General features: G+C 33.7%; 4 protein-coding genes and 1 long non-coding RNA gene across 16 annotated transcripts in view; 2 read left to right on the plus strand and 3 right to left on the minus strand.

Moving 5' to 3' along the window:
• Positions 1 to 5,160, plus strand: part of Adck5 (aarF domain containing kinase 5) — a 37,294-nt gene extending 32,134 nt beyond the window's left edge. For all 11 annotated transcript variants that reach the window (XM_076407204.1, XM_076407203.1, XM_076407205.1 and 8 more), the window contains 7 exons: positions 1,768 to 1,893; positions 1,967 to 2,257; positions 4,092 to 4,257; positions 4,311 to 4,478; positions 4,528 to 4,705; positions 4,769 to 4,936; positions 4,993 to 5,160. In XM_076407204.1, coding sequence (XP_076263319.1) covers positions 1,768 to 1,893; positions 1,967 to 2,257; positions 4,092 to 4,257; positions 4,311 to 4,478; positions 4,528 to 4,705; positions 4,769 to 4,936; positions 4,993 to 5,104 — 1,209 coding nt within the window. In that variant the 3' untranslated portion in view covers positions 5,105 to 5,160. The remainder of the gene's footprint in view (positions 1 to 1,767; positions 1,894 to 1,966; positions 2,258 to 4,091; positions 4,258 to 4,310; positions 4,479 to 4,527; positions 4,706 to 4,768; positions 4,937 to 4,992) is intronic.
• A 773-nt stretch (positions 5,161 to 5,933) lies between these two features.
• Positions 5,934 to 7,872, minus strand: eIF2beta (eukaryotic translation initiation factor 2 subunit beta). Of its 2 annotated transcripts, XM_076407215.1 has the most exons (8): positions 7,714 to 7,872; positions 7,505 to 7,580; positions 7,309 to 7,447; positions 7,047 to 7,246; positions 6,717 to 6,862; positions 6,459 to 6,652; positions 6,234 to 6,372; positions 5,934 to 6,174 (listed from the first exon to the last, which is right to left on the minus strand). In XM_076407215.1, exons 1-8 carry the CDS (start codon positions 7,729 to 7,731, stop codon positions 6,130 to 6,132), a joined length of 957 nt encoding a protein of 318 aa, XP_076263330.1. In that variant the 5' UTR covers positions 7,732 to 7,872; the 3' UTR covers positions 5,934 to 6,129. The 2 variants fall into 2 exon arrangements, with proteins under 2 accessions (XP_076263330.1, XP_076263329.1); XM_076407214.1 differs by having other exon boundaries at positions 7,309 to 7,580.
• Positions 7,873 to 8,130: 258 nt separating this feature from the next.
• sl (small wing phospholipase C gamma 1) overlaps positions 8,131 to 22,230 on the plus strand; it is a 29,268-nt gene continuing 15,168 nt past the window's right edge. Inside the window, exons 1-14 of the mRNA XM_076407183.1 lie at positions 8,131 to 8,368; positions 9,032 to 9,238; positions 9,293 to 9,448; positions 9,505 to 9,643; positions 9,693 to 9,855; positions 9,912 to 10,078; positions 10,135 to 10,284; positions 10,343 to 10,622; positions 11,445 to 11,620; positions 11,679 to 11,813; positions 11,873 to 12,021; positions 12,083 to 12,266; positions 12,325 to 12,528; positions 12,588 to 12,765. Coding sequence (XP_076263298.1) covers positions 9,040 to 9,238; positions 9,293 to 9,448; positions 9,505 to 9,643; positions 9,693 to 9,855; positions 9,912 to 10,078; positions 10,135 to 10,284; positions 10,343 to 10,622; positions 11,445 to 11,620; positions 11,679 to 11,813; positions 11,873 to 12,021; positions 12,083 to 12,266; positions 12,325 to 12,528; positions 12,588 to 12,765 — 2,280 coding nt within the window. The 5' untranslated portion in view covers positions 8,131 to 8,368; positions 9,032 to 9,039. The remainder of the gene's footprint in view (positions 8,369 to 9,031; positions 9,239 to 9,292; positions 9,449 to 9,504; positions 9,644 to 9,692; positions 9,856 to 9,911; positions 10,079 to 10,134; positions 10,285 to 10,342; positions 10,623 to 11,444; positions 11,621 to 11,678; positions 11,814 to 11,872; positions 12,022 to 12,082; positions 12,267 to 12,324; positions 12,529 to 12,587; positions 12,766 to 22,230) is intronic.
• Positions 8,988 to 10,807, minus strand: LOC143198166 (uncharacterized). The gene is made up of 2 exons (XR_013006174.1): positions 10,621 to 10,807; positions 8,988 to 10,554 (listed from the first exon to the last, which is right to left on the minus strand). It is a non-coding gene; the product is annotated as an uncharacterized LOC143198166 (long non-coding RNA).
• Positions 14,538 to 19,537, minus strand: LOC143198159 (uncharacterized). The gene is made up of 7 exons (XM_076407213.1): positions 19,372 to 19,537; positions 16,076 to 16,404; positions 15,820 to 16,016; positions 15,476 to 15,763; positions 15,229 to 15,416; positions 15,055 to 15,171; positions 14,538 to 15,002 (listed from the first exon to the last, which is right to left on the minus strand). Exons 1-7 carry the CDS (start codon positions 19,393 to 19,395, stop codon positions 14,685 to 14,687), a joined length of 1,461 nt encoding a protein of 486 aa, XP_076263328.1. The 5' UTR covers positions 19,396 to 19,537; the 3' UTR covers positions 14,538 to 14,684.

The following is a 22,230-nucleotide window of genomic DNA, read 5'->3' on the forward strand; positions in this document are numbered from 1 at the left end:
TTCATTTTAAAGAAAATGTTATGTGTTAACTATATATGCATCAACATTCTACACTATTGAAAAATATAGTTGAATTGGATCTGCAACGGATAAGTTGATCAAATAACATCATTTTGTAGAAGATTCCACTACTGCAAGTTTGATCAGTAAAGAAGTTCTCCTATGAAAAATCAAGATATCTGCGGTTTGTTGAGTTCTTTCACATTGCCTTAATTTTCTACTTCTAATCTTTTTTGGGATGGAGTAAGAATTTGGAATAGGCGCAGGGCTGGATTAAGACTACTTGCAGCCCTAAGCAATTCCGTAACTTCCTCTCTATCAATAAGTAAATAAGTATCGGCCTTTAAAATAATTACGGATTCGCATTCTTACAATAACAAATTATATTCTTTGAAACAAGGCATCCGGATCAATTATAACAAAATTCTCATTTATGGCAATAGTACTAACATTTATTGCTTCCAAACAACTAGATTATTTATATTTTGACAGTTAACAGATGTGGAATATAGAAAAAGGAATTTTCCACAACAATGAAAATGTCGGATATGGAAAGTGTCACTTAAAGTCTATCTAATAAAACAACTAATGCATATCATCAAAATTTATGACATCATCAAGTTGAAATGCGTATTACATATTGTCTTGAGCAAGTCATGCAGATGTTTAACAACACCTACGTTATATATTGTTGCTGAGGGTGGTCTGGGAATTGTTTTTGGTTAGTTTTCTTTGTTGTTCTGGTTATCTTCTGCCTCTTCTGTCAGGGCACTGAAACTGTTGTATGTTTGGATAGGTTTTTGAAGCCAGTAGTCGCCAATTTTTGTTTGTTTTCGGACAACTTGTTCTTCCGGACTTCTCAAGCGTTTTTTGTTTGTAACAATGTTCCATTCTGGCATTTGAGGGGTTTGAGTTATTGACACTTGATCGCTATTTCGAATAGCAGGTAATCCAATTGATAAATCAATAGCAAGGTGTTGTCGATTAGCCATTATGTATTGAAATTAAGCGTACAGACCACTTAATAGCTATTAAATGTTTAATTTAAATTTTTAAGTTTACGCGTCTCATCTTTTACTCGCTCGATTTACCGTTCCGAAAATAAGAAAGAAAATTCCTAGAAGGTAGAGCCTTGAGCTTATAAAAACTAAATTTTAAATTTCACGTTTTAAATCACGTTCTCGCCATGCTTTTTATGACCGGCACTTTTATGACACCAATAGTAACTCAGATGTTTTTTTTACAACAGAGCGTTCTGGAAGGTACGTCTGCACTCCGCGGTGGTTTGAACAGAAGTTCTAGGCCATAGAAAAAAGGCTAAAATGATAAGGCAAAATCCGTTCCAAATTTTACATTTCGACTTTATTTATGGCGTGCATTTACTATTTTATTATGGTAAGGACTAATAACCGAATTAATCTATAACATTCGATTTGTGTTGGTTATGATCGACTTTGTTGTCTAATGTCTACAACATTCTTCAAAACATAGTGATAATAATTAGTGTTTACAAACTGGCAAACGTTGTAAATCAAAATTCTAAGTTTATGCGGCAATTTTTCGCTGTACTGACATCATAAATTTTGTTGACCTGCATTGGTTATTTTATTTTAATTACTATGTATATATCTAAAAGCAAAGTTAATCGATAGTCGATACTTGTATGAGAGAAACACAAGAGAATAATCTATTTTGAGTGCGAACTATCATAATTTTTAAGCTATGATATCGATAGTTAAAATATGAATCTGAAATCTAATATTTTAGGATAAATGTTTGGCCAGAGATAAAGAGGAATTATATGATGTATTTCGTGAAGATTTTGGACAGACTCCAGATGAAATATTTCAAAGTTTTGATACCCAGCCATTGGCAGCGGCCAGCATTGCTCAAGTAAATAAACAATAAACACGTATTTTTCTCGTTATATATTTCGTTATGTTTTTTTTCTTTTAACGAACCGTAGGTGTTCAAGGCTACGACGAAAGAAGGTCAACCAGTAGCTGTCAAGGTACAGTACAATGATCTCCGAAAGCGATTGTCCAGCGACGTGATGACCATTAATATACTGCTGAAGATTGGCGCATGGATGCATCCCAAAGTGGATTTCACGTGGATACTGGACGATTTCGTCGACGCCTTGAAGCAAGAGCTGGATTTTGTGAATGAGGGCCTGAACGCGGAGAAATGCGCCAGGGACTTGAACCACCTGAAGTACGTCCATGTACCCAGGGTTCTGTGGAAGTACACTAACACGGTATGGAAGTGTAGTAAGTAACATTCAGGTCGCTGTATCCACTGGCTTAATTTCAGTTCATTCCATTCAATGTTTCCTCGTAGAGATGAGCGATGGTTAACAACACTGCAAGAATTCATTGAATTCAATAACAACATGCCCTGAATTAAAATGTTAATGTAATTAGCAAGGGAAAAGTGATTTTTTTGTTTTTGAAATTTAAGTTATTCTTCTACATTTCATCTTCTATTTTTAATCTTATCTTTTATTTCATCTTTTAATTTTAACCGCCAACCACTTGTCGTTTTCCGGACAACTTCGTAATTTTGTCACTGTGGAGTTTTTGGGCGAAAACTGAACCAAATGATTTGGACAAAACAAAATACTAGTCTAGTTAGACGAAGCAAGGTCCGGGCTATATGGTAGATGCATTAAATGTTTACCGTTGCATTATTGACATAAAAGGCGGCTTTCTTATTGATTGTTTCTAGTTTTAGATTTACTTACTTTAAGTTATTTCAAACAGATTAATCTCTATGGTCAAAAGTTAATAAAGAAACAAAACAACCACCTACAGAAAACAGAAACTAAGAAATAATCAACTGAATATAATTCTACTTAAATATAAATTATTAAAAAATCAAACTCTAGACTTCTCTTTAAAACATCTCAACATGTAGAACTTAATGACACAGTTTACAGGGTTTAAAATTCTGAGTATTTCTGTAGAACATTTTATAATCAATGTAAAGCAATAAGTAACAAAATAGGTGACAGTTAAACTTTTAGAATACAGAGAAACAAAATAGACTACCATAAAGGATGATCATAGGAATATTTTGATTAACAACTATCTGCTTTAAAAAAAACTGTTTCTTTCAGTATATAACAAGCAATTATTGAAGCACAGCTATACTTACAAGGCGACTTATATTTCAGCGATAATCTATATAGCTAGTAGTACCTGTAATTATCATTACGCAGTTCTAAGTGACGTAATTTTTGTGCTAGTTAAAAGCAGAATAGATAGTTTCCGTGTGGCAAAGGCGCCACTGGAGCTACCTAAAGCAAATATGTCTTTTATATCGTAATGACTATACAAACAACATATAAGAGACTCAACAAGAACTAGAAGCCATAAAAATAAAGTAGCAGTGACTTAGATTGTTATGAAAAGTCAAAGAAATAGCCAAGCTTTATCTCATTAGCATTCTGTTAGAACAAATGTGGTAGTTTAAATACTTTACTTTACACGATTATTAATACCGGAAATGAATGTGACATTCGAAAATGTCTGAAGTAATAAGCTGAATCGTTTAAGCTGCAGAAGCCTTTGCTTGTCTAAAATGGTGTGTGTAGAAGAAGAGAAAGACTATACAACTAACAAAATCAGGTCTAAAATCCAACTCTTCTGCATGCTTGACAGTTCTTTTGTATGTTAGAAACCTTTCAAAAACTTAAAACAAATTCTGCGTGTATCCTTTTGAGATTATATTAAAAATTGATAGGTTTGGTTTGGTACTACTACGCAATAGACCAAGGAAGGTGTAATAAATAGTTCCAAAAAAGACATAGATTAATATATTAGAAAGCTATTTGTAAAATTGGACACTAAGAGGCCAGACCATTTGAGCTAATCGTCAATATTGGCGAGATTTGGTGAAGAATATTCAAAGTCTTGCAGTAACACTAGCTGTGTACTGGTTGAGAAGTAGAAACTATACCCGAGGAGCGGCTATGAATCGATGATGAAGATGTTAAAAGAAAAGTCGTCACTAGTATACCTAATCGTCGTTCTTAAGCTCATCTCTACTTCCTTACACCAATCTCACACTTAATTGACTTGTTTTTATAGAGAGTTCTAGTGACTGAATTCGTGGATGGTATTAAAATCAGCGACGAGGGCAAACTGAGAGAGAACAATTTCTCTTTAGCTGAAATTAACAATAAACTATTTGAAGCTTTCGGTTATCAGATTTTCAAAACGGGTTTTGTTCACGCTGATCCACACCCAGGGAATGGTAAAAAGTTGTGCTTATCACTCATGAGTTTTACTTAATTACTTATATTTTAGTTATGATCAGGAAACAGAACGGAAAAACCCAATTAGTCATTATCGACCACGGGCTTTATCAGAAAATATCCGATAAAGACAGACTCAATCTCAGCTTCATGTGGAAAGCTATTGTACTGGGCAATAGAGACGAGATGAGGAAATATTCAACACTATTAGGAGTAGATGGTGATTTATCACTATGTAAATGTCAACAAAACTAAGGGATTTTTCGTAGATTATGAAATGTTTGCGGAAGTATTGACGCAAGCTCCATTGAGATCATCCGGTTTCAAGTTAAAAGCCAAGCTAACTGATTCAGAAGAGAAGTATATGAGGCGGGCAGCTGGTGAAAGGTTTGATCAAATCGTGAGATGTTTACAACAAATGCCACGAACGTTGTTATTGGTTATTAGGTAAGTTTTCACTAAAGGGATCTCTAATACTCTATTAAATCTGTTTATTAAATTAAATTCTAGGAATCTAAACACCTTGAGAGCAATATCACATGATCATGGAAGTCCCATCGACCGTTACTCTGTTCTGGCTCGGATAGCAAGCAAAGCCGCCTTCGAAACCACGTCACAAAGCGTAACGAGGAGACTTGTTTCGGCTCCTTCAAAGCTATGGTTCGAATTAGCTTTGTTGTGAGTATAAACAATCAAAAATCGGTACCATTATTGTAAATACTCGAATGTTTCAGATTGAATAGGTTTATCAACTTTTGGAGAATGATCATCCTGGATGTGTTGTATAAGTTTGGTTTAACAGAAGATATTAGGTCACTGATGGAAGAGGTAACGAGAAATGTGTAAGAAAACTGTAAAGATTCCTGTTTTATAACAAATATACCAAAGTGAAAATGATTAAATTGTTCTTTATCTTAGTGTGACAAAATAGTTGCTCTTAATTTTAACTGGCACTTCCCCTTTTTTTTTCTTGCATAAATTGATTTTCCAATATGTCTAGTAGATGGAAAGCTACCAGAACTATAGTTACATGTTGATTTATTACCATAGACCTTTTAATTCACATGTAGACAGAGAAATGGATTTAAAGTATAACATACAAATGTGACTAAGCGGTGCGATGTGGAATACTTTTTATACCGAGAATTTAGAATTATCAACAGATGATTTCAGGATAGATTTGGTAATGAAAACATTAATTTTGTTTTAATCAGAACGATAAGTGCTCTATGGTATGGCAACCAATAAATTGATTATCTCATTACTATCTTTATAACCTAATTCCTTAAATTATACAGTATTATTGCAAACTAGATAACAAATAAAATGACTATCTAATTATAATTTATAGCAATTTCTCATAAAGAATTAATTCGATTTCTTTAAAAGTTTAATAGTAGTAGGCTTGGTACGTATCGTCGGTTGAATTAAAATGTTTGTGACAAGATAAGGGAAAGATTATGGTATTTCAAAAATGTAGTTTGTTTAGCTTTTAAATAAGTCTACTTCCTTTCAAAACCTCATAATTGAGATCTTAATTTCAGATAAGTCAGAATGATGAAGACCATCGATAAATGTCTTGCCATTAGTATCTTGTAGATGTAACAAAATAGATCATGATCATGTTGACCCCCTTCAATACAATCAGAATAAAAGTCTATCCATTACGGAGATATAGAAATAAAAAGATTTATTTGCTCACCAATTAATACATTAATAACTTTAAAAATATATTTGTTTTCTCCCAATCCAGGAAAGATTACTGTTTTGACTTGATAAAATCCTAGGAGGTTGGTATAAAAAAAACATAAATCTTTAAAAGTGCAGATGATATAATACCATAATATAAATATTGCAAACTATTTGACTATTCAAGCTGTCTTGGCTCTCATTGCTGCACGCTTGGATGTTACAGCCTAAAAAAAAATAATTGGAATAAAAGTTTATCGCGAAGACAGTGGTCCTTGTAGCTTACCTGGAAACCAGATTTTATACTAGCTACAGAACATCTCGACCCGCAAGTTTCGCATTGCAAAAAGAATAATCTGGTATCTTTCTGCAAAATGGTATCTGGTGACCTACATGTATGACAAGTTACATATTCCTTAATGTACCTAAAATTAATAATTAAAATTTAGAAACAATAATGAAAAAAAATTGATGGTATAAATGTGATGCATTCAATACAAAAGTGTAGTACCTTCTTAGTACATTTTCAATTTGCTTTTGTTGAAAACGTCCTTTGATGATGAGCTGACTGTTGCCATCAACAGAACCACTTGTTCCCAATTCAGCTAGTAAAAAGTCTAAAAGATGTTTAGGTTGCCTATGCAGTGTTGTACAGATTTCTGTAAAGTTGGCAAAAGAGGTTTTTTTTGCTCCAATTTTTACAACCTATAAAATCATCAAAAAAAAAAAAATTAAATCACTGCTTGAAAAAATGTTAATATCAACAAACCTGTGGTGGTCTCATTACAAATTTCTGCTTTTTGCCAGAAGCCATATCAGGGTTCTTATACCTCATAATTTCAAAAGCTCTATTTAACAGTTCCTCGTATGTGTAATCACGGTCAGATCCAAGCCAAGTTGTGGAGTTATCATCGACTAAAACAGATTGATGTATCAAAAATTATACAAAACTTATATTAATTCTTTTTGAAAATCCAGCCACTTTACCTGGCACTACTATTCTTTCCACCAAATTGCAGCATATTTTTAGAAAAATACACATTATTTTCAATGTTTCTAAACAACAATTTTTTGCACACTATCCTCTTGTATTACTTACCATTTTCTTTATCTTCAGTTTTTTCATCAACCTCTGCCATAATCTCATCCAGATCCTTCTTTTTGCTTTTCTTTTTCTTTTTGAGTTTATTAAAATCTAAGTCAAAATCATCTTCTATCAACTCATCCTCTTGATTTCCTCCATCATTTGTTGCATTATCATCTTTCACCTCATTTAAGGCGCTTTCTAAATCGTCAGTGCTAAAATAATATCATATTGATTTAATATTACTGCTGATGAAGGCTGAAGGATCAAATCCTACTTGAAAGGCTTCTTTTTTTTCTTCTTTTTCTGCTTGGTGAAATCAAGATCAATGTCTGCATTATTATCATCCCCATCTTCAGCAGTTGGGGCTGATTCATTCTCCCCAGAAATAACATTACCATCTAAATTATCATTTCCTAGAATATTGGATATGTATAAATTATATTTTTTATTATATTTATCAACTAAAATACCTTCTGCTAATGCAGCATCAACATCAAAGGTTGCCTTCTTCTTCTTCTTTTTTTTCTTCACAGTTGGATCAAAGAACTACAAGTATTAAATATTAATAAATAATACTTATATCAAAAGTATACATATTGCAAAAATAAATAAAATCCATTAATCCACGTTTCAAAAATACGGTAACCTAAAAACAGTTTACTTCCAAATAAATACTTACTGCTTCATCTTCAGCCATGTTTATAGAACTATCTGTATTAAAAACTTTTCTGGTAACTATACTTTACTAAAGAGCGTAAAAGAAATATACTGCAACATATATTTAGAAAGCCTCTATTGCATCAGCTATGAACCTTAAATGACTGATACAAAACCACATGTCAATACGTCAAAAGTATATTTTTTTAGAAACAAGATTACCCTAGATTTCTGAAGATATATTATTTCTGATATATTATTCTAATGATATAAGTATTAAAATTATTGTTGTAGCGCATGTACGTATTACGAATTATAATACAAATAATTTTATAAATCATTATTGTCTTGTTATTAAAAGAAACTAATTATATCATCAGAAAAATATTATGTTGGTAGTTTGAATAGAAAGTAACAAATAAGATATGCAACACCATCTATCACTAAGTTGACATCTTTGCGTTGTGTCAAATATGTTGAAGTTAATTGTTTTTTTAGTTTTTGTTATTGCCTTTTAAACATTTTTTTGTGAAAATAAAATAAAACATACACAATTTTTATAAATCACGGTATTTGTTTTATGTCTTTCTTTAAGTTATATGATATGCTTATTATTTCATATATTATTTGAAATAACACATACCCTTTTTAAATATTGCAAAAGTACTTGTATTCAGGTAAGTTTTATTTTTTGCATGGATTTATTTTTATTACTGCCTGGTTTTGTATCTTTTACATAATATATAATTAGGCCTTAGTTTATAGATGTAATTTAAATATATCAGTGATATATGTTTATTTAAAAATATTTATTTTTCTATTACAATTCAATTTTCTTGTATAATTTATTTATATTTTTTTAATTTTGAATTAGGTTATTTATTCTGAATAAATAATAATTATTAAAGTTATAGTGTTTTTTTTTAAATAAAAATTATTCTATGAGTTTGAAAATTAGTGGTAACATGATTTGTTTTGAACATTATTGGTAAGTTATATATTAACAATAAAACCAATGCAATGCTACGTCAATTAAGCTAAAAGAATGATAAAGTTCAAACGATTTACATTGTTATCAACAACAGATGTTACAGGTTGAACAATGAAAATACCTGAAAGAGGTAGAGATAACGAGTTCAGTATATATTTCAGCTCTTTGATAAATTCTTTTAATAAAGTTCATTAATGTTAATGCGATAAAATGTTAAAAAGCAAATTATGTAGAAAATGCTCTTATAATTTTACTTTAAATAATAATTCTAATAATAATTTGGAAGGTATAAGAATAACAAGAAATTTTACTGTACAAACTTATGTATTCAATATGGAACTTATTTTAGTTTACAAAATGTTTCAACAACTGCACAATGGTGCGGGATATATTCCTGAAATGGAACAAATTATCAGCCAGCTTGAGAGGGGTACATTGGTGACCAAATTTTCATGGAGAAAGAAGCCGGAAAGTAAAACCCTTGCTATAAGGCGCGAAACTAGACAACTTATTTGGACTAGAACAAGTACCAACATTTCAAGGACAAGTTATGAAGGTCTGGTTAGTTCCAAAATTGCAAGGGTATGTAGTTAATTTTTCTTATTGACAGGTACCATAGATTTGGCCGAAATTAAAGAAGTAAGATTAGGGAAGAATTCAAAAGACTTTGAGAAGTGGCCAGATGAAGCTCGATCTAAAGATGTCAAAAAATGTTTTGTAATTTTTTATGGTACAGAATTTAAGTTGAGAGTATTGAGTATTGCAGGTAAGTTTGTAGGACTGAAGTATAAAGGAAGTGATATGAAAATATGCCCTTTTTAGCTCTGTCAGAAGAAGAGAAAAAGTTATGGGTTAAGGGATTAAATTACTTAATTAAAGATACTATAAACGCGTCGTATCCTCTTCAAGTTCAAAGTTGGTTGAGAAGAGAATTTTATAAAATGGGAGGTGATAGAGAAATGTAAGGATACCATTTTAAAATTTCATTTTATTATCCTTTTTTTGAACAGGGTGAGTCTCAGAGATATTAAAACGTTTTTATCGAGAGTTAACTATAAGATACCGACTAACAAATTACGAGAGGTATTTAATGAAGTCGATATTAGAAGGCGGACGGAAATCGGTTTTGATGACTTCACCATTTTGTATCAGAAGCTAATATTAGAAGAAAATGTAAGTAAACTACTAACTACTAAAAAAAGGCCAAAGGATAATGGGAGGTGTTTCAGACCATTGGGGATATTTTTCCTAAAATGCAACAGTATTCATCGAATTTAAGTATTGTTAGTTTACATGACCTCCAGCGATTTTTTAAGGAGGAACAGAATGACCCCATGGGAGGAAGCAAGGAGCTGGTTAGGAATTTCATTTGTGACTTTTTACGAGACCCACAGAGGTAGTACTTTTAAAATTTATTGAAGTGGAATTATAGAGATAGATATCCTTCCACAGAGATATACAAGAGCCCTATTTTACCATAACAGAGTTCCTTGACTTTCTATTTTCGAAACAGAATGACTTATGGGATTTGAAGAAGAATAAGGTATATCAGGACATGACTAGACCTTTAAGCCATTATTGGATTGCGTCTTCTCATAATACGTAAGTGACAGTTGATTTGATGACTATGAGTATGATTTGATGAGGTCTTGTTGTCCAGCTATTTAACAGGCGATCAGTTTTCATCTGAGTCTTCAGTGGAAGCATATGCGCGTTGTCTGCGAATGGGCTGTCGTTGCATCGAATTAGATTGCTGGGACGGGCCGTGCTGTACTCCCTACATCTACCATGGTCATACACTAACCACCAAGATCAGATTCATCGATGTCATCAGAACAATCAAGGAGCACGCTTTTGCGACATCGGAATATCCTGTAATATTATCGATTGAGGACAATTGTTCACTTCCTCAACAGAGAGAAATGGCTAATAACTTACAAGCAAGTATTAATAAGTTGTAAAATTAGGAGACATGTAGATGAATATGAACGCTTTTAACACACAACACATTAAAGCACATCAAATAAGAATATTAATGTTATTGCTAATAAAAATTATTTTCCACAAGCCTTATTAAGTTAAGAAGAAAAAAGATATAGCATGTTGAACTGTCTTACAAAATTGGCAAATTCGTTTCGAGCACTATTTTAAGACCATGTCTTACTGCAACGTAAAAAGTTTGTGTTTTTTTCCTATAGATGGTGTCAGTTGCAAATATTACAAATCTCAGCGACTCTCAAAAGTTGTTTGCGTTTTAAAATATAAAGACGTATGAAACACTGTGCTATATTTTCCAAAATTATTACAACAAAAGAAAAAAACGCAGCACAGGCTTGTGAAAAGTATTGTGTCTTAAGAATATCTTACGTCAGGCTGTTGCGGGAAAACGAAGATTGGCAATCTCTCAAACGTGTGAATATTTGTCCTACATATTTCACCATTTCGGTTTTACAATGTGTTCATCAAAGCTTTGAATTTCAAACTTCAAAGTGTTCTATAAATAATTCAAAAATGTTCATAATTATAATGGGGTTTAATTTGTTGAAAAGCGTACCTGCAAAGTGTTTTGTGTAAGGCTGTGGTGTAAGAATCTGTGGTGATGTTTCTTTTTTGGGTTAGTTGCGGTTTATTTTTTGTTTATATGGACTTCAAAATAAAAATGGGATTTATCACTGAATAAGTTATTTAGTCTACGGCCGCTAAGAAAAACTTTCATTCAGGAATTCTTCTGGGAGTAATTTAATCGATGTACTGATTATTAGGATGTTTTTGGAGATATGTTGCTTGTAAGACCATACGACAGGAATGAGAATGAATTACCATCGCCATACAATCTGCGTCACAAAATCATTTTAAAACACAAGAAATTACCTGAGGGTCAAGAGGATTGCTCATCCTTGATATCTAGAACTGACTCAACCGATACTATGGATTTGAGGTAACATATAGGGAAAAATATAGTTTTTTTTCAATAAAATTTATACGTTGTGTTTTAGAAATGCTGTCAAGAGCGGCGTAATGTATCTGGAAGACCCCGTGGATAAAGAATGGTCGCCCCACTTTTTCGTTCTGAACAATTACAAATTGTTTTACACCAGTCATTACCCGCACGATGGAGACGCATCAGAGAGGTTTGTAATTCGTTTAGGGAAACTTGAGAATAATTTAACTGATAACTATATAAAACTAGGGATGATGACGAAGACGATGCTAGTTCGTTTTCAAGACCCAACGGAAATATTCCAAATGAAGAGTTGCATTTCAGTGAGAAGTGGTTTCACGGACGGCTAGCCAACAGAGATGAAGCCGAAAAGTTACTGAAAGCATATGCACATTTAGGTAGTTTCTTTTCTCTCTCCCCCGTCATACATTAATTTCAGATATATATTTTTTTACATAGGTGATGGTACATTTTTAGTACGACCCAGTTTTACATTCGTCGGAGAATATTGCTTGTCCTTTTTGGCGAATGGTCAGGTGAATCACTGCAGAATAAAATCCAAAGAAGTCAAGCAACAGACGCGGTATTATCTGAACGAAGCAAGATTCTTTGACAGTTTGTACAGCCTCATCACTCAATACAGGTGAATGCGTTGTTCTCGTTGTATACACGCATAGCTCATAATTTGTCCTTTCTATTAGGACTACTCCGGTCGTGGCGCCCGACTTTTCCATCACTCTACAGGAACCGGTGCCCGAGCCAAACCTACACGAGAATGAGGAGTGGTATCACAAAAATACTACGAAGCAACAGGCGGAAGAGGTTCTGAAGAGGATCAAGACCGAGGGTGCTTTTTTGGTTCGGCCCAGCGAGAACGACGTCAACTGTTACACCATCAGCTTTAGGTTGGTTAGAATTAAAGGATGTCCTTTCGGTCTATCATTGTTTCTTATGGTTTACTTAGGGCCGACAGGAAAATAAAACACTGTCGAATTAAATTGGAGGGTCGTCTATACACCATAGGCAGCGTAGAGTTCGAGAGTCTGGTGGATCTCATCAACTACTACGAGAATCATCCCTTGTATCGGAGGGTCCCGTTGAGTCATCCCGTGAAAGAAGAATCAGTACAGCTATTGTCAGTGGTAAGTGTTGTTATGCTGATTCTACATGTTTTATCAATAGTTCATTACAACAGTTTAAATTATCTAGTTCTTGCTATCCATTTTTCTTTATTGTTAGTGGGATACAAATTTTAATTTACTTGGGGATAAATATACAGTTTGGTTTTATTTTAAATATTTTGTTTCAAGAAGTAAAAGGGGTGAGTAGAAGCAGAGGGATCCATTCAGACATTGATAACCATTCTGATCTGTTCGTGTTTTAACTTAAACCAACTCTTATAATAACACCACCACTTGAAAAGAGAATCCCGCTTCTCATAAGAGGACCGACAATTCATGAACTGCAATATTTATATCCAAAGTTCCTTGGTGTGTCAATTATGGTATGATTACTTGCGTTTTGTTGCTCTAAAATTAGAGTAGTCTATAGCTGAGCCACAGAGATAAGATGTTAATAAATTCGTTCTCCTGCCGATATTGTAAATTGAATGTATATAAATTCCATGACGTCTTTTTTTCTCAAATTCCAGTAAACTAGGATTTGGGATGTTTGTACATTTTCGCTGTTATGGAGTTACTTTAGTTTCTGGTGGACATTGATCTTCGATGTCTGTGCCCACATCTCAGGAATTTACACATTAAGGTTGTTTTTTAAGGCGTATATATTCCCAAATTTCAATAATCCACAGTTGAACAACTGACCTACCTCAGTCCTAGTGGTCATACACATTAAACTGCAACTTTATGATTTCCAAATTCTAGGACTAAGGTTGTTTTTTGAAAACTTCACTGTTTCAGTCAGTCTTTGATGACTGTGCACCCTGAGTTGCGAAGCTTCTGCTTAAATTCTAGTAAACTAGAATAAGAAAGAGGGTTTTTACAACTCCATGACTTCTAAATTTCAGTAATATCAAGTTACCGAACTATTTCAGTCCTTTGGTGTCTTACATCCGTATCTAAAAGCTTCTGCACCAATTCGAATAAACTAAGGTACTTCTTCTTTTCTTGATCATTTGTTTGATTCGAGGAATTTTAAAGAATCCTTGGCTTTATATGCATGGAATAATCGGTTACGTTAGATTTGATTTATGTACAGGTGAAAACAAGGGAATTGTTGACTCCACCAAGGTACTAACAATACTACTAATTTGTTCGAATTTTAACCTAAAGGAAATGTTAACCGAAAGGAATCTACCCTACGAGTTTATTTTAATTACCAGTCGTATATTAGTCGCAGGAGGCGATATACATCCGCTTGTACTTGCCTAAAAAATCATCAGAATTCAATATAAAGAATTATCTCCAGGAAAAATGTGTGAAATTTCACACATGATATGGAAGTATTTTTGATTATTCGCGCCTTATGGAATCACTAAACAATTTATCAAAAAACTTTAATTTAAACAATAATATAGACTTTAATGTCTTTATTTTTAGAATATGGGTATTAGAATTTACAAATAGTTTTAAAAGGTCGATTAAATAATACAATACAAACATATAAGGATACATAAAGTGCGCATTAACATTAAGCTCAGTAACAACGATTAAAATTCAAAATCGAAAATAACCTACTGAATAAATTTACAATAAAAAAGACATCTAAATTGAACAAAACATTGATAAACTCTAAACATAGTTTATTACCTAATTTTAGTAACTAGAACATTAGTAACAGTTAATAAAGTATATAAAGTTTAAATTGCACCATTCCAGCCATGTGTGATATCTTCAAAAGATACACGAGTATTTTTTTTATACAGAGATAAGAAAATATTTGAGTTCCCATTACCCTAGTACGAGGATTCACCTAAAACTTACCAACTAAATAGAAATATACAAGTTTATAAAAAAGATCTAGAATGAATTCTATGAATAATTATACTAGGAGTCAGTCTTATTTATGAGGTAGATAATGTCCTTTTAATTAGTATTATTATTTATTCTTCTATAGCCACGTCCTCTATATTCCTGCCTTGTTTATCTAGTGTCATGGTAGGATATGGTGATGCATAGTTAACTGGGTATCTGTTGTACAAACCACTGTTTAATGCAAGGCCATATCCAGGAGCAGTGTATGCCAGTCCGTATCTCTGAGGAACCGCCAGGCTTTTAATTATCGGAAGTGATGGTGGCTGAGCGGTAACAGCGGTGGCAGGACGTTTGGGAAGGTACTGCTGATAGCTGTCGTATTCGGGAGGCTTGTTTTGAGCGTCAATGTCATCATAATGAACAGGAATAACAAATTTAAATTGATGCTGAAACAAATATTGTTATTTTGTGTTTTTTTTTTCATATAAAATATACTACCTGTAATTTTACATCGTCGGTACTTGGGTTATTTGCGGTCAATTTAACTGAGACGTTGGAAGCGGTGGTTTGAGGACTGGGAGAACTTGTGGGGGTTGTTGGTGATGTAGTTTCAACCTAATAAATTGCAGCATAATATTTTTTCTAGTTAGGTTTATTTATTTATATACTCACTGTTGTTTCGTCTTCGTGGGACCCACCAAAGAAACTGCTGAAGGGTACAAACAACCAGCTAGACTTTTCGGTCGTGGTGGTAGTCGTGGTGGTTTCCGCTGTGTTTCCGGCTTCTTGAGCGGTGTTTTTGGTGGTTGATAATAATTCTGGCGATACCTCGTAGGGTGGTATTATTTGAGCTATCGGTGCTTTAATTAAATACAGTACGTTAATTTCAACATTCTGCAATTATCTTCACGATAATTACCTGGTATACCAATGGCTGTAGTGGGGAGGCTTTTATGCCAGTGATACAGTATCCTTCCATCGCTTAAAATAGTTTTTTGCAGAATAACTGGTTCGAACTTGGTATATCTAACTTTAATCGGTGAAAGTATGTCTTTATCAACGTGATTGTTGGCGTCATCAAGGAACGTTTTAATCGTCTGTATGGTACTCGTTATTGGTGGCCCTGTAGAGCTAATATAGGCTGCGCTTGGTGCAGGAGGAACGGTGCTGCTCATCCAGTGTGGTCGTTTCGTTGTGCTAATTTCATCTGTAACAAATCGACTTTTGAATTCAGCGGTGGTGCAAGTGATGGTGTGATATGACCTCGAGTAGCCGATGTTGCTGTCACGTAAAAACCGCCGTTGGTCTTTTGTATAAAGGTCGGTTTATTTCTTATGTAAACGGGTCTTCTGGTGACTTCAATGATCGAGGGTTTATCGGTGCTAGTTTCGGGTTTGCTGGAGGTCATCGTAGACGCTGTACTGTGAGTATCAGGGAATTTATTGCCAAGCCCAAATAATCTACAATTCAAATTCGTTCTTAATCTGTGAGATGGGGGTCGGAAGATTTTATACGGTACCTTGAAAAGTGCTGGCACTTGTTGCGGAACTCCTCCACGCTGACGTACCTCTCCTCCCCGACATCAACGAGGGACGCTTCCGGCTTCCTAGCCAAGTTCGACAGGTTCAGTTCCTTGCCCCTCTGTTGCTGCTCGTGGCTCCTTTTCTCCGCGGCGATAATCTGCCGGATATTTTCGGTCTGGTCAGTGAGTGGGTCCTTGGCCGCAGCGGCCGGTTGTGTCAAAGTGGGCAGCTTCGGATCCTGCGCCTGCCTCGCGTTGGTGGCGTTCGTCCGTTTGCTCTCCGCCGTTAGAGGAAGCGATAGGACGGCGTTTAGCAGCGTCGCCAGCTGAGAAAAAAATGACGATCGTGTCGATATTTCGTTTCGGCCGCGAGAGACGGGTGAAAGTACGAAATTTTAGAAAATACCGGCGGTACTTTCGCTTTCTTGGCGGGTGCCGTGTCGTGACTTTTATATGACGTCGATTTGTACTTGTGTCTAGGACACATAATGTCTGTTTATTTAGACTTTTGTTCGAAAATAATTTATGAACATTTTGATTAAAAGTAATTGAAAATCGTCACAAAGAAAATGGTGGTTGCTGGAAAACAATTGAAATTGCAAATTTTATTTTTATTGCGGACAACCTTTTAATATTCTGTATTCTATTATAAAATTTTATTTTACAAATGCGACGTTAATATATTTAATAACAACGAAATCGTAGCGTTAAAATAATGCTACTCCAAGAAAAATAAAATTATAAATATCAATACAATGATGATAATTGTAAATGTTGTTTCTATTGAGATTTCATTCGACTTAAGAAAAAATATCCTCTAGTTATATATACTTATATTTGAAAATAATTGTTGAATATTTTAATTAAAAACAAATGACAATCGTCATAAAAAGTAATGATGGTTACTAGAAAACAATTGAAATTGCAAATTTAAACCTCCTTGTTATATTTTTGTCATTTTTTATTATGGATAAAGGATACATTGAGAATTCTGTTGTTTTAATATCTTGTAGTCAAGTTAATATATATATATATATATATATATATATATATATATATATATATATATATATATATATATATATATATATCAACACAGTGATGATAATTGTGCAAAAAATCTGTTGCATCTATTGAGATTGATTGGATTCGGCTTAATAAAAAATATTGTCTGTTTATATAGATTTATATTCGAATATAATTGATTAATATTTCTAATAAAAACAAATGAAAATCGCCACAGAAAGAAATGGTGGTTGACAATTGAAATTGCAAATTTAAACCACTTTATCATTATTATCGAGTCATTATTATCTATAACATTTTATTTTGTAAATACGACCTTAATATATTTAATAACAACAAAATAAGATAATTTATAAATGTTATATTATTAGTGATAAAATAGTACTACCACAAAAAAATATAGATTTTGCTCACAACTTAAAAAACACAAATATAACATAAATATAATTAATTTTTAATATATCACTTTTTCCATATTTGCAAATCTTAACCCATTAAGAATATGACCTTAAGAGTATTTTTTGTAATTTGAATTGTAATAAACGAAACTTTGAATGCATTTTTCTATAAATTACTTTTTTTAAGATGATTGATATGATATCACAAGTTCGACACTTCGAAACAACGATACATTTTTCACCACTTTTTTACATTTTTCAAATTTTGTTATAGTTTTACTTGCTTTACTCAAAAGATGCGTGTATAAATTTGACAGCTGTCGGATCATTAGTTTGTGAATTGTAGCATTTTTAGTTAAGCAAATTTTGTTATTGTGAAAAAAATGGATAAAAAGGAATTTCGCGTGTTGATAAAATATTGCTTTTGGAACGCAAAAAATACAGTTGAAGCAATAACTTGGCTTGATGCCGAGATTCCGGGCACTAGCCCAGGACAATTAACCATCAAGAATTGGTATGCTAAGTTTAGACGTGGTGAAATGAGCACCGAAGGCGATGAACGCAGTGACCGCCCAGAAGAGGTTGTTACCGACGAAAACATTAAAAAAATCCACAAAATGATTTTGAATGACCGTAAATTGAAAGTGAATGAAATAGCAGACACTCTAAAGATATCAACTGAACGTGTACATCATATTATTCACGAATATGTGGGTATGAGAAAGCTCTGTGCAAAGTGGGTGACGCGCGAGCTCACTTTTGACTAAAAACATCGATGAGTTGATGATTCGGAGTAGTGTTTGAAGATGATCAAGCATAATAAACCCGAGTTTTTGCGTCGATATGTGACGATGGGTGAAACATGGCTCCATCATTTCACACCGAAGTCCAATCGGCAGTCATCCGAGTGGACTTAACACGATGAACCCGCTTCAAAGCGTGAGAAAATGCAACAATCGGCTGGCAAGATTATGGCGTTTGTATTTTGGAATGCGCATGGAATAATTTTCATTGACTACCTTGAAAAAGGAAGGACCATCAACAGCGACTCTAACATAACGTTATTGGGCCGTTTGAAGGACGAAATCGCCGAAAATTAATTTAAATTAATTTTTTTTTAATTTTCGGCCGCATTTAAATCCATGAATTGGGCTTTGAATTGCTTTCTCATCCACCGTATTCTCCAGATCTGGCCCCCAGCGACTATTTCCTGTTCTCAGATCTCAAAAGAATGCTCGGTGGGAAGAAATTTTCGTCGAATGAAGAAGTGGTCGCCGAAACTGATTCGTATTTTGAAGCAAAGGACAAATCGTACTACAAAAATTGTATCGAAAAGTTGGAGGGTCGCTATAATCAGTGTATCACCCTTGAAGGGAATTATCTGAAGGGCCGGCGAATTTTCAATTGACCTGTTAAACCGTAGATTTGAGTTGATAAAAGAAATAAATATTATGAAACCTTGTGCATATCTTAGATTTTAACATGACTATATATTATGACTCTTTCGCGATATATTTAATATCAACAAAATAAAACAATTTTGAATATATAAACACACAATATCAATGAATAATAAATCCGTAGAAATATATCTAACGAACGTTCGAGTCCCTAGAATAACGCCTGAAATTGTCATAGTTGCGATACAATCATTAGAAAAATAAATACCTGTTTATGCTGATGCTGAGGTCGTTTAGTTGAATAATAATTAACTTACTGCAGAACTGGCGTGTATACTTTATCTTTGCGATACAATTCAATATAAACAAAAACAATTGAACTGTTTCATTAAAAAAAAAAACGAAAATCGTTACAAAGACTGCGTGAAAAAGTGAGAGTAGTAGAAAAAAAGGAATAGTATCGACTTACCAATAAAACCGTTTCCACCCGCATGTTTCTTCACCCCTCTGGTCCCTTTAAGTACCGTTCGACAAAAAAGACACCTGTGCAACGTCGACCCTTCGCGACCCTACGGTCCTAGACCATGTTCGTCAGAGTGCAATGGCTTCTTGCGTGCTCCTAGTGCACGACGGGCTCGTTCTACCTGTTGTTGGCGCGTCCGTACCTAAACTGAGTTAGAACACCTTGCGCAATCGGCCTTTCAAACGAAAATCACAGTCTGTAACTCCCTTGATGAAGTTTTTTAACCCTTGGCCGGAATGCAAAGCCCTATCGTGGACCGTCTATGTCCACGAACCGGCCGGAAGCCCATGAATTTTTATTATTTCATTATTTTTTCAGTTTGTTTCCAATATTATCAAATAATCTTGTAGATGTCTTTAACTTGGTATAACAATGTTTTTTTATCAATTAATTACAATTTTCTCTGCGAAGTAATAGGTTGAAGAAATAGGTGGTTTTTTCATGCTTTTCAACTTTTGCTTTTGTCGTTGTTGCGATAAAACTATAATTCCGTCGCTGAACCTCTGGATTTCTTATCGAAAACTGAACTAAGTGATTTTAAGAAGTCTATTTTAGAGTCAGTTTACTCCATTCAAGGAGTTTTAATTTTGAGAGAGGGACCTGAAGCAATTACATTAGTTGTTGAAAGTAGAGAGAATAACACCGGTCTATAGCATTTTTATGCATGGGACATGTGTACCTAATTTTTCTTACTAATTGCTCGTATAACTAGAAATAAGAATAAGACCAAGAAATTATTGTGCATTTGATTTTATGTGTGAAAAAAATGCTAAAATTCAACTCAATAAAAATGTATAAAATGTGTCATTAAAATAGAGTCCAAATGTTTAAAAATGAACAGTTTTATTTTTTCTGTCATGTTCAACAGGAGTTGATTTTATCAACCCCCAGATATAATCCACCATCATGCTTTCAGTGTAATGGCCTTGGTAACGCCTCTCAATTCCATTATGTATTGATGGAAGCGTTCCCCTTGTTCTTCTGAATAAGCTCCTATATTACCCTTAAATTTATCCAAATGAGAATGTAACATGTGTATCTTTAGACTCATTCTACATCCGTTGATGCAAAAATTCTAAATCATATCAGTAATCAGCTCATGATAATTTTCAACTCTATGGTTACCAAGGACACCACACATGCTGAAAATTGCTCCAAGCTTTTTTTCCTGATTGCTAAGTAACCGAGATAAATATCACAATCCATAATTTTTTTATTTGAGGGCCTACAAAGATTTAAGCTTTAATTTTTGCCTCTGAAAGTTTTGGAAAAAATCTTCAAATATTTGAAAGCTTCAAACTCATGACTTGAGCCTTTACAAATTGTTTAATAAGACCAATTTAATATGCAATGGCGGCATTAATATATTTTTAGGATTGATAATTATTTTTCATTTAATATTGCATTTTCTTATTTCGTACTTAGTACGTTCAGGCCAATGTTTTTAGTGATAGTGAGATCATTCATAACAAGAGTATTTAGTGTATCCATCCACCTTGCATTTCATTTAAACCATCTTGAAGTTTCCAGTGACTTTCTTTGAGATGTGTGGAATATGCCAATGTAATAGATGGAAATTTGTTTCCATTGTTGTAGTAGAAAAGCTTTTAGGATTTTTGTTGAATTATCAATAAAAAGGCACCATTCAGTTGTATAAGGAATACCTATTTCTTTAAATAAACTTTTAACGTCATGACAAAAACAGAGTCCATCTTCCTTCTTTGATGGGATATTCGAACATCAGAATCAAGTATATTCAATTGTTTTAACCGCGATGCCAATAACTCTTTATTTTTTTTGGAAGACTTTATTTTTTGCTCTTATTAATTCATTGAGATCTTCAGAGTTGACGAGGTGATATAGTTGACGGATATAGATGGATAGCTACCTTGAGAGAGTAACTGACTTTCCAATACAGGAAGAGCAGGTACAGGATTTTTTCTGTATGGGACATTGGATGGTAGATCAGTATAGGATGTTTTCTTTGAACTTTTACCTTTAAGTGGATTTACAGTGCAAAAAAGATAATCTGTGTCACTTGGTTCCCTCCAATCTTAAAAATGAGGATTTAGTTGTTCTTTCTACATCTCAAAATCTTCAAGCCAGTCATACTTCATTGTTTTTTGTTTAATGGTATACAAGGACATCGAGACCTATTTATCCGAACTTTTACTTTCTCAGAATGAATTATGTCTAAATTATAATGAATTTGGCATAGAATTTAATAGATACGCACCTGGGTGAATTTTCCTCATATGTCTCTTCACATTAGAACTGACATACTGAACATAATATGATAATAAATATAAAGTAATAAATAACATCGGATACCAGATATAAACAATCACAAGTTTCGTACCAGTGCCAGGGTAAAAATAAAAATGGCTGCCGTAGTTCGTTGGATTCTACCTACCCCTCAATCACTTGTCACGCGCACTTTTGGAGAATTTTAGCGCACTTTTTTACTTTTAGCGCACTGCTTTACTTTAAACGTCAATTTTTATTTCAAATTTATCTTTTTGCAGAAATAATGAAGTGGGCATCCATTGAGTAGCGAAAAATGTATGTTGTAAAGAAGTTAACTGTGTGGCATTCCGGCCAGTTTCGATACATAGCGGGCTCCAATACATACCCTATTAAAATAGTATACGTGGTTCCCTTCCCTTTCCCCCTCGGTTTCTGTTCTATGCATCGTAGGATATGATTCTGTGTCTTTTACCTCTCCTGAAAGCAGTTTCGATAGCTGTCTGCCGCTGCGTCTGTATGCGCCAGGCCCGCCAACGTGTCCATCCTTATTTCCAGCTA

The sequence above is a fragment of the Rhynchophorus ferrugineus genome, unplaced genomic scaffold (genome assembly GCF_030347505.1).
Source record: "Rhynchophorus ferrugineus isolate W39M unplaced genomic scaffold, kcgeb_rfMv2 rfM6, whole genome shotgun sequence".
Classification (NCBI taxonomy): domain Eukaryota; kingdom Metazoa; phylum Arthropoda; class Insecta; order Coleoptera; family Curculionidae; genus Rhynchophorus; species Rhynchophorus ferrugineus.

What these genes read in the sequence shown, in the direction of transcription:
- eIF2beta (XM_076407214.1), bottom strand. An exon ending in TTGTAATGAGACCACCACAG is followed by an intron (nt 6,653 to 6,716) that starts GTTTGTTGATAT and finishes ATGATTTTATAG; the next exon opens with GTTGTAAAAATTGGAGCAAA. An exon ending in GTATAAAATCTGGTTTCCAG is followed by an intron (nt 6,175 to 6,233) that starts GTAAGCTACAAG and finishes ATTTTTTTTTAG; the next exon opens with GCTGTAACATCCAAGCGTGC.
- LOC143198159 (XM_076407213.1), bottom strand. Translation starts at nt 19,395, where the DNA reads ATGCGGGTGGAAACGGTTTTATTG. An exon ending in AAGTGCCAGCACTTTTCAAG is followed by an intron (nt 16,017 to 16,075) that starts GTACCGTATAAA and finishes TTTGAATTGTAG; the next exon opens with ATTATTTGGGCTTGGCAATA. An exon ending in AGCAACATCGGCTACTCGAG is followed by an intron (nt 15,764 to 15,819) that starts GTCATATCACAC and finishes GATTTGTTACAG; the next exon opens with ATGAAATTAGCACAACGAAA.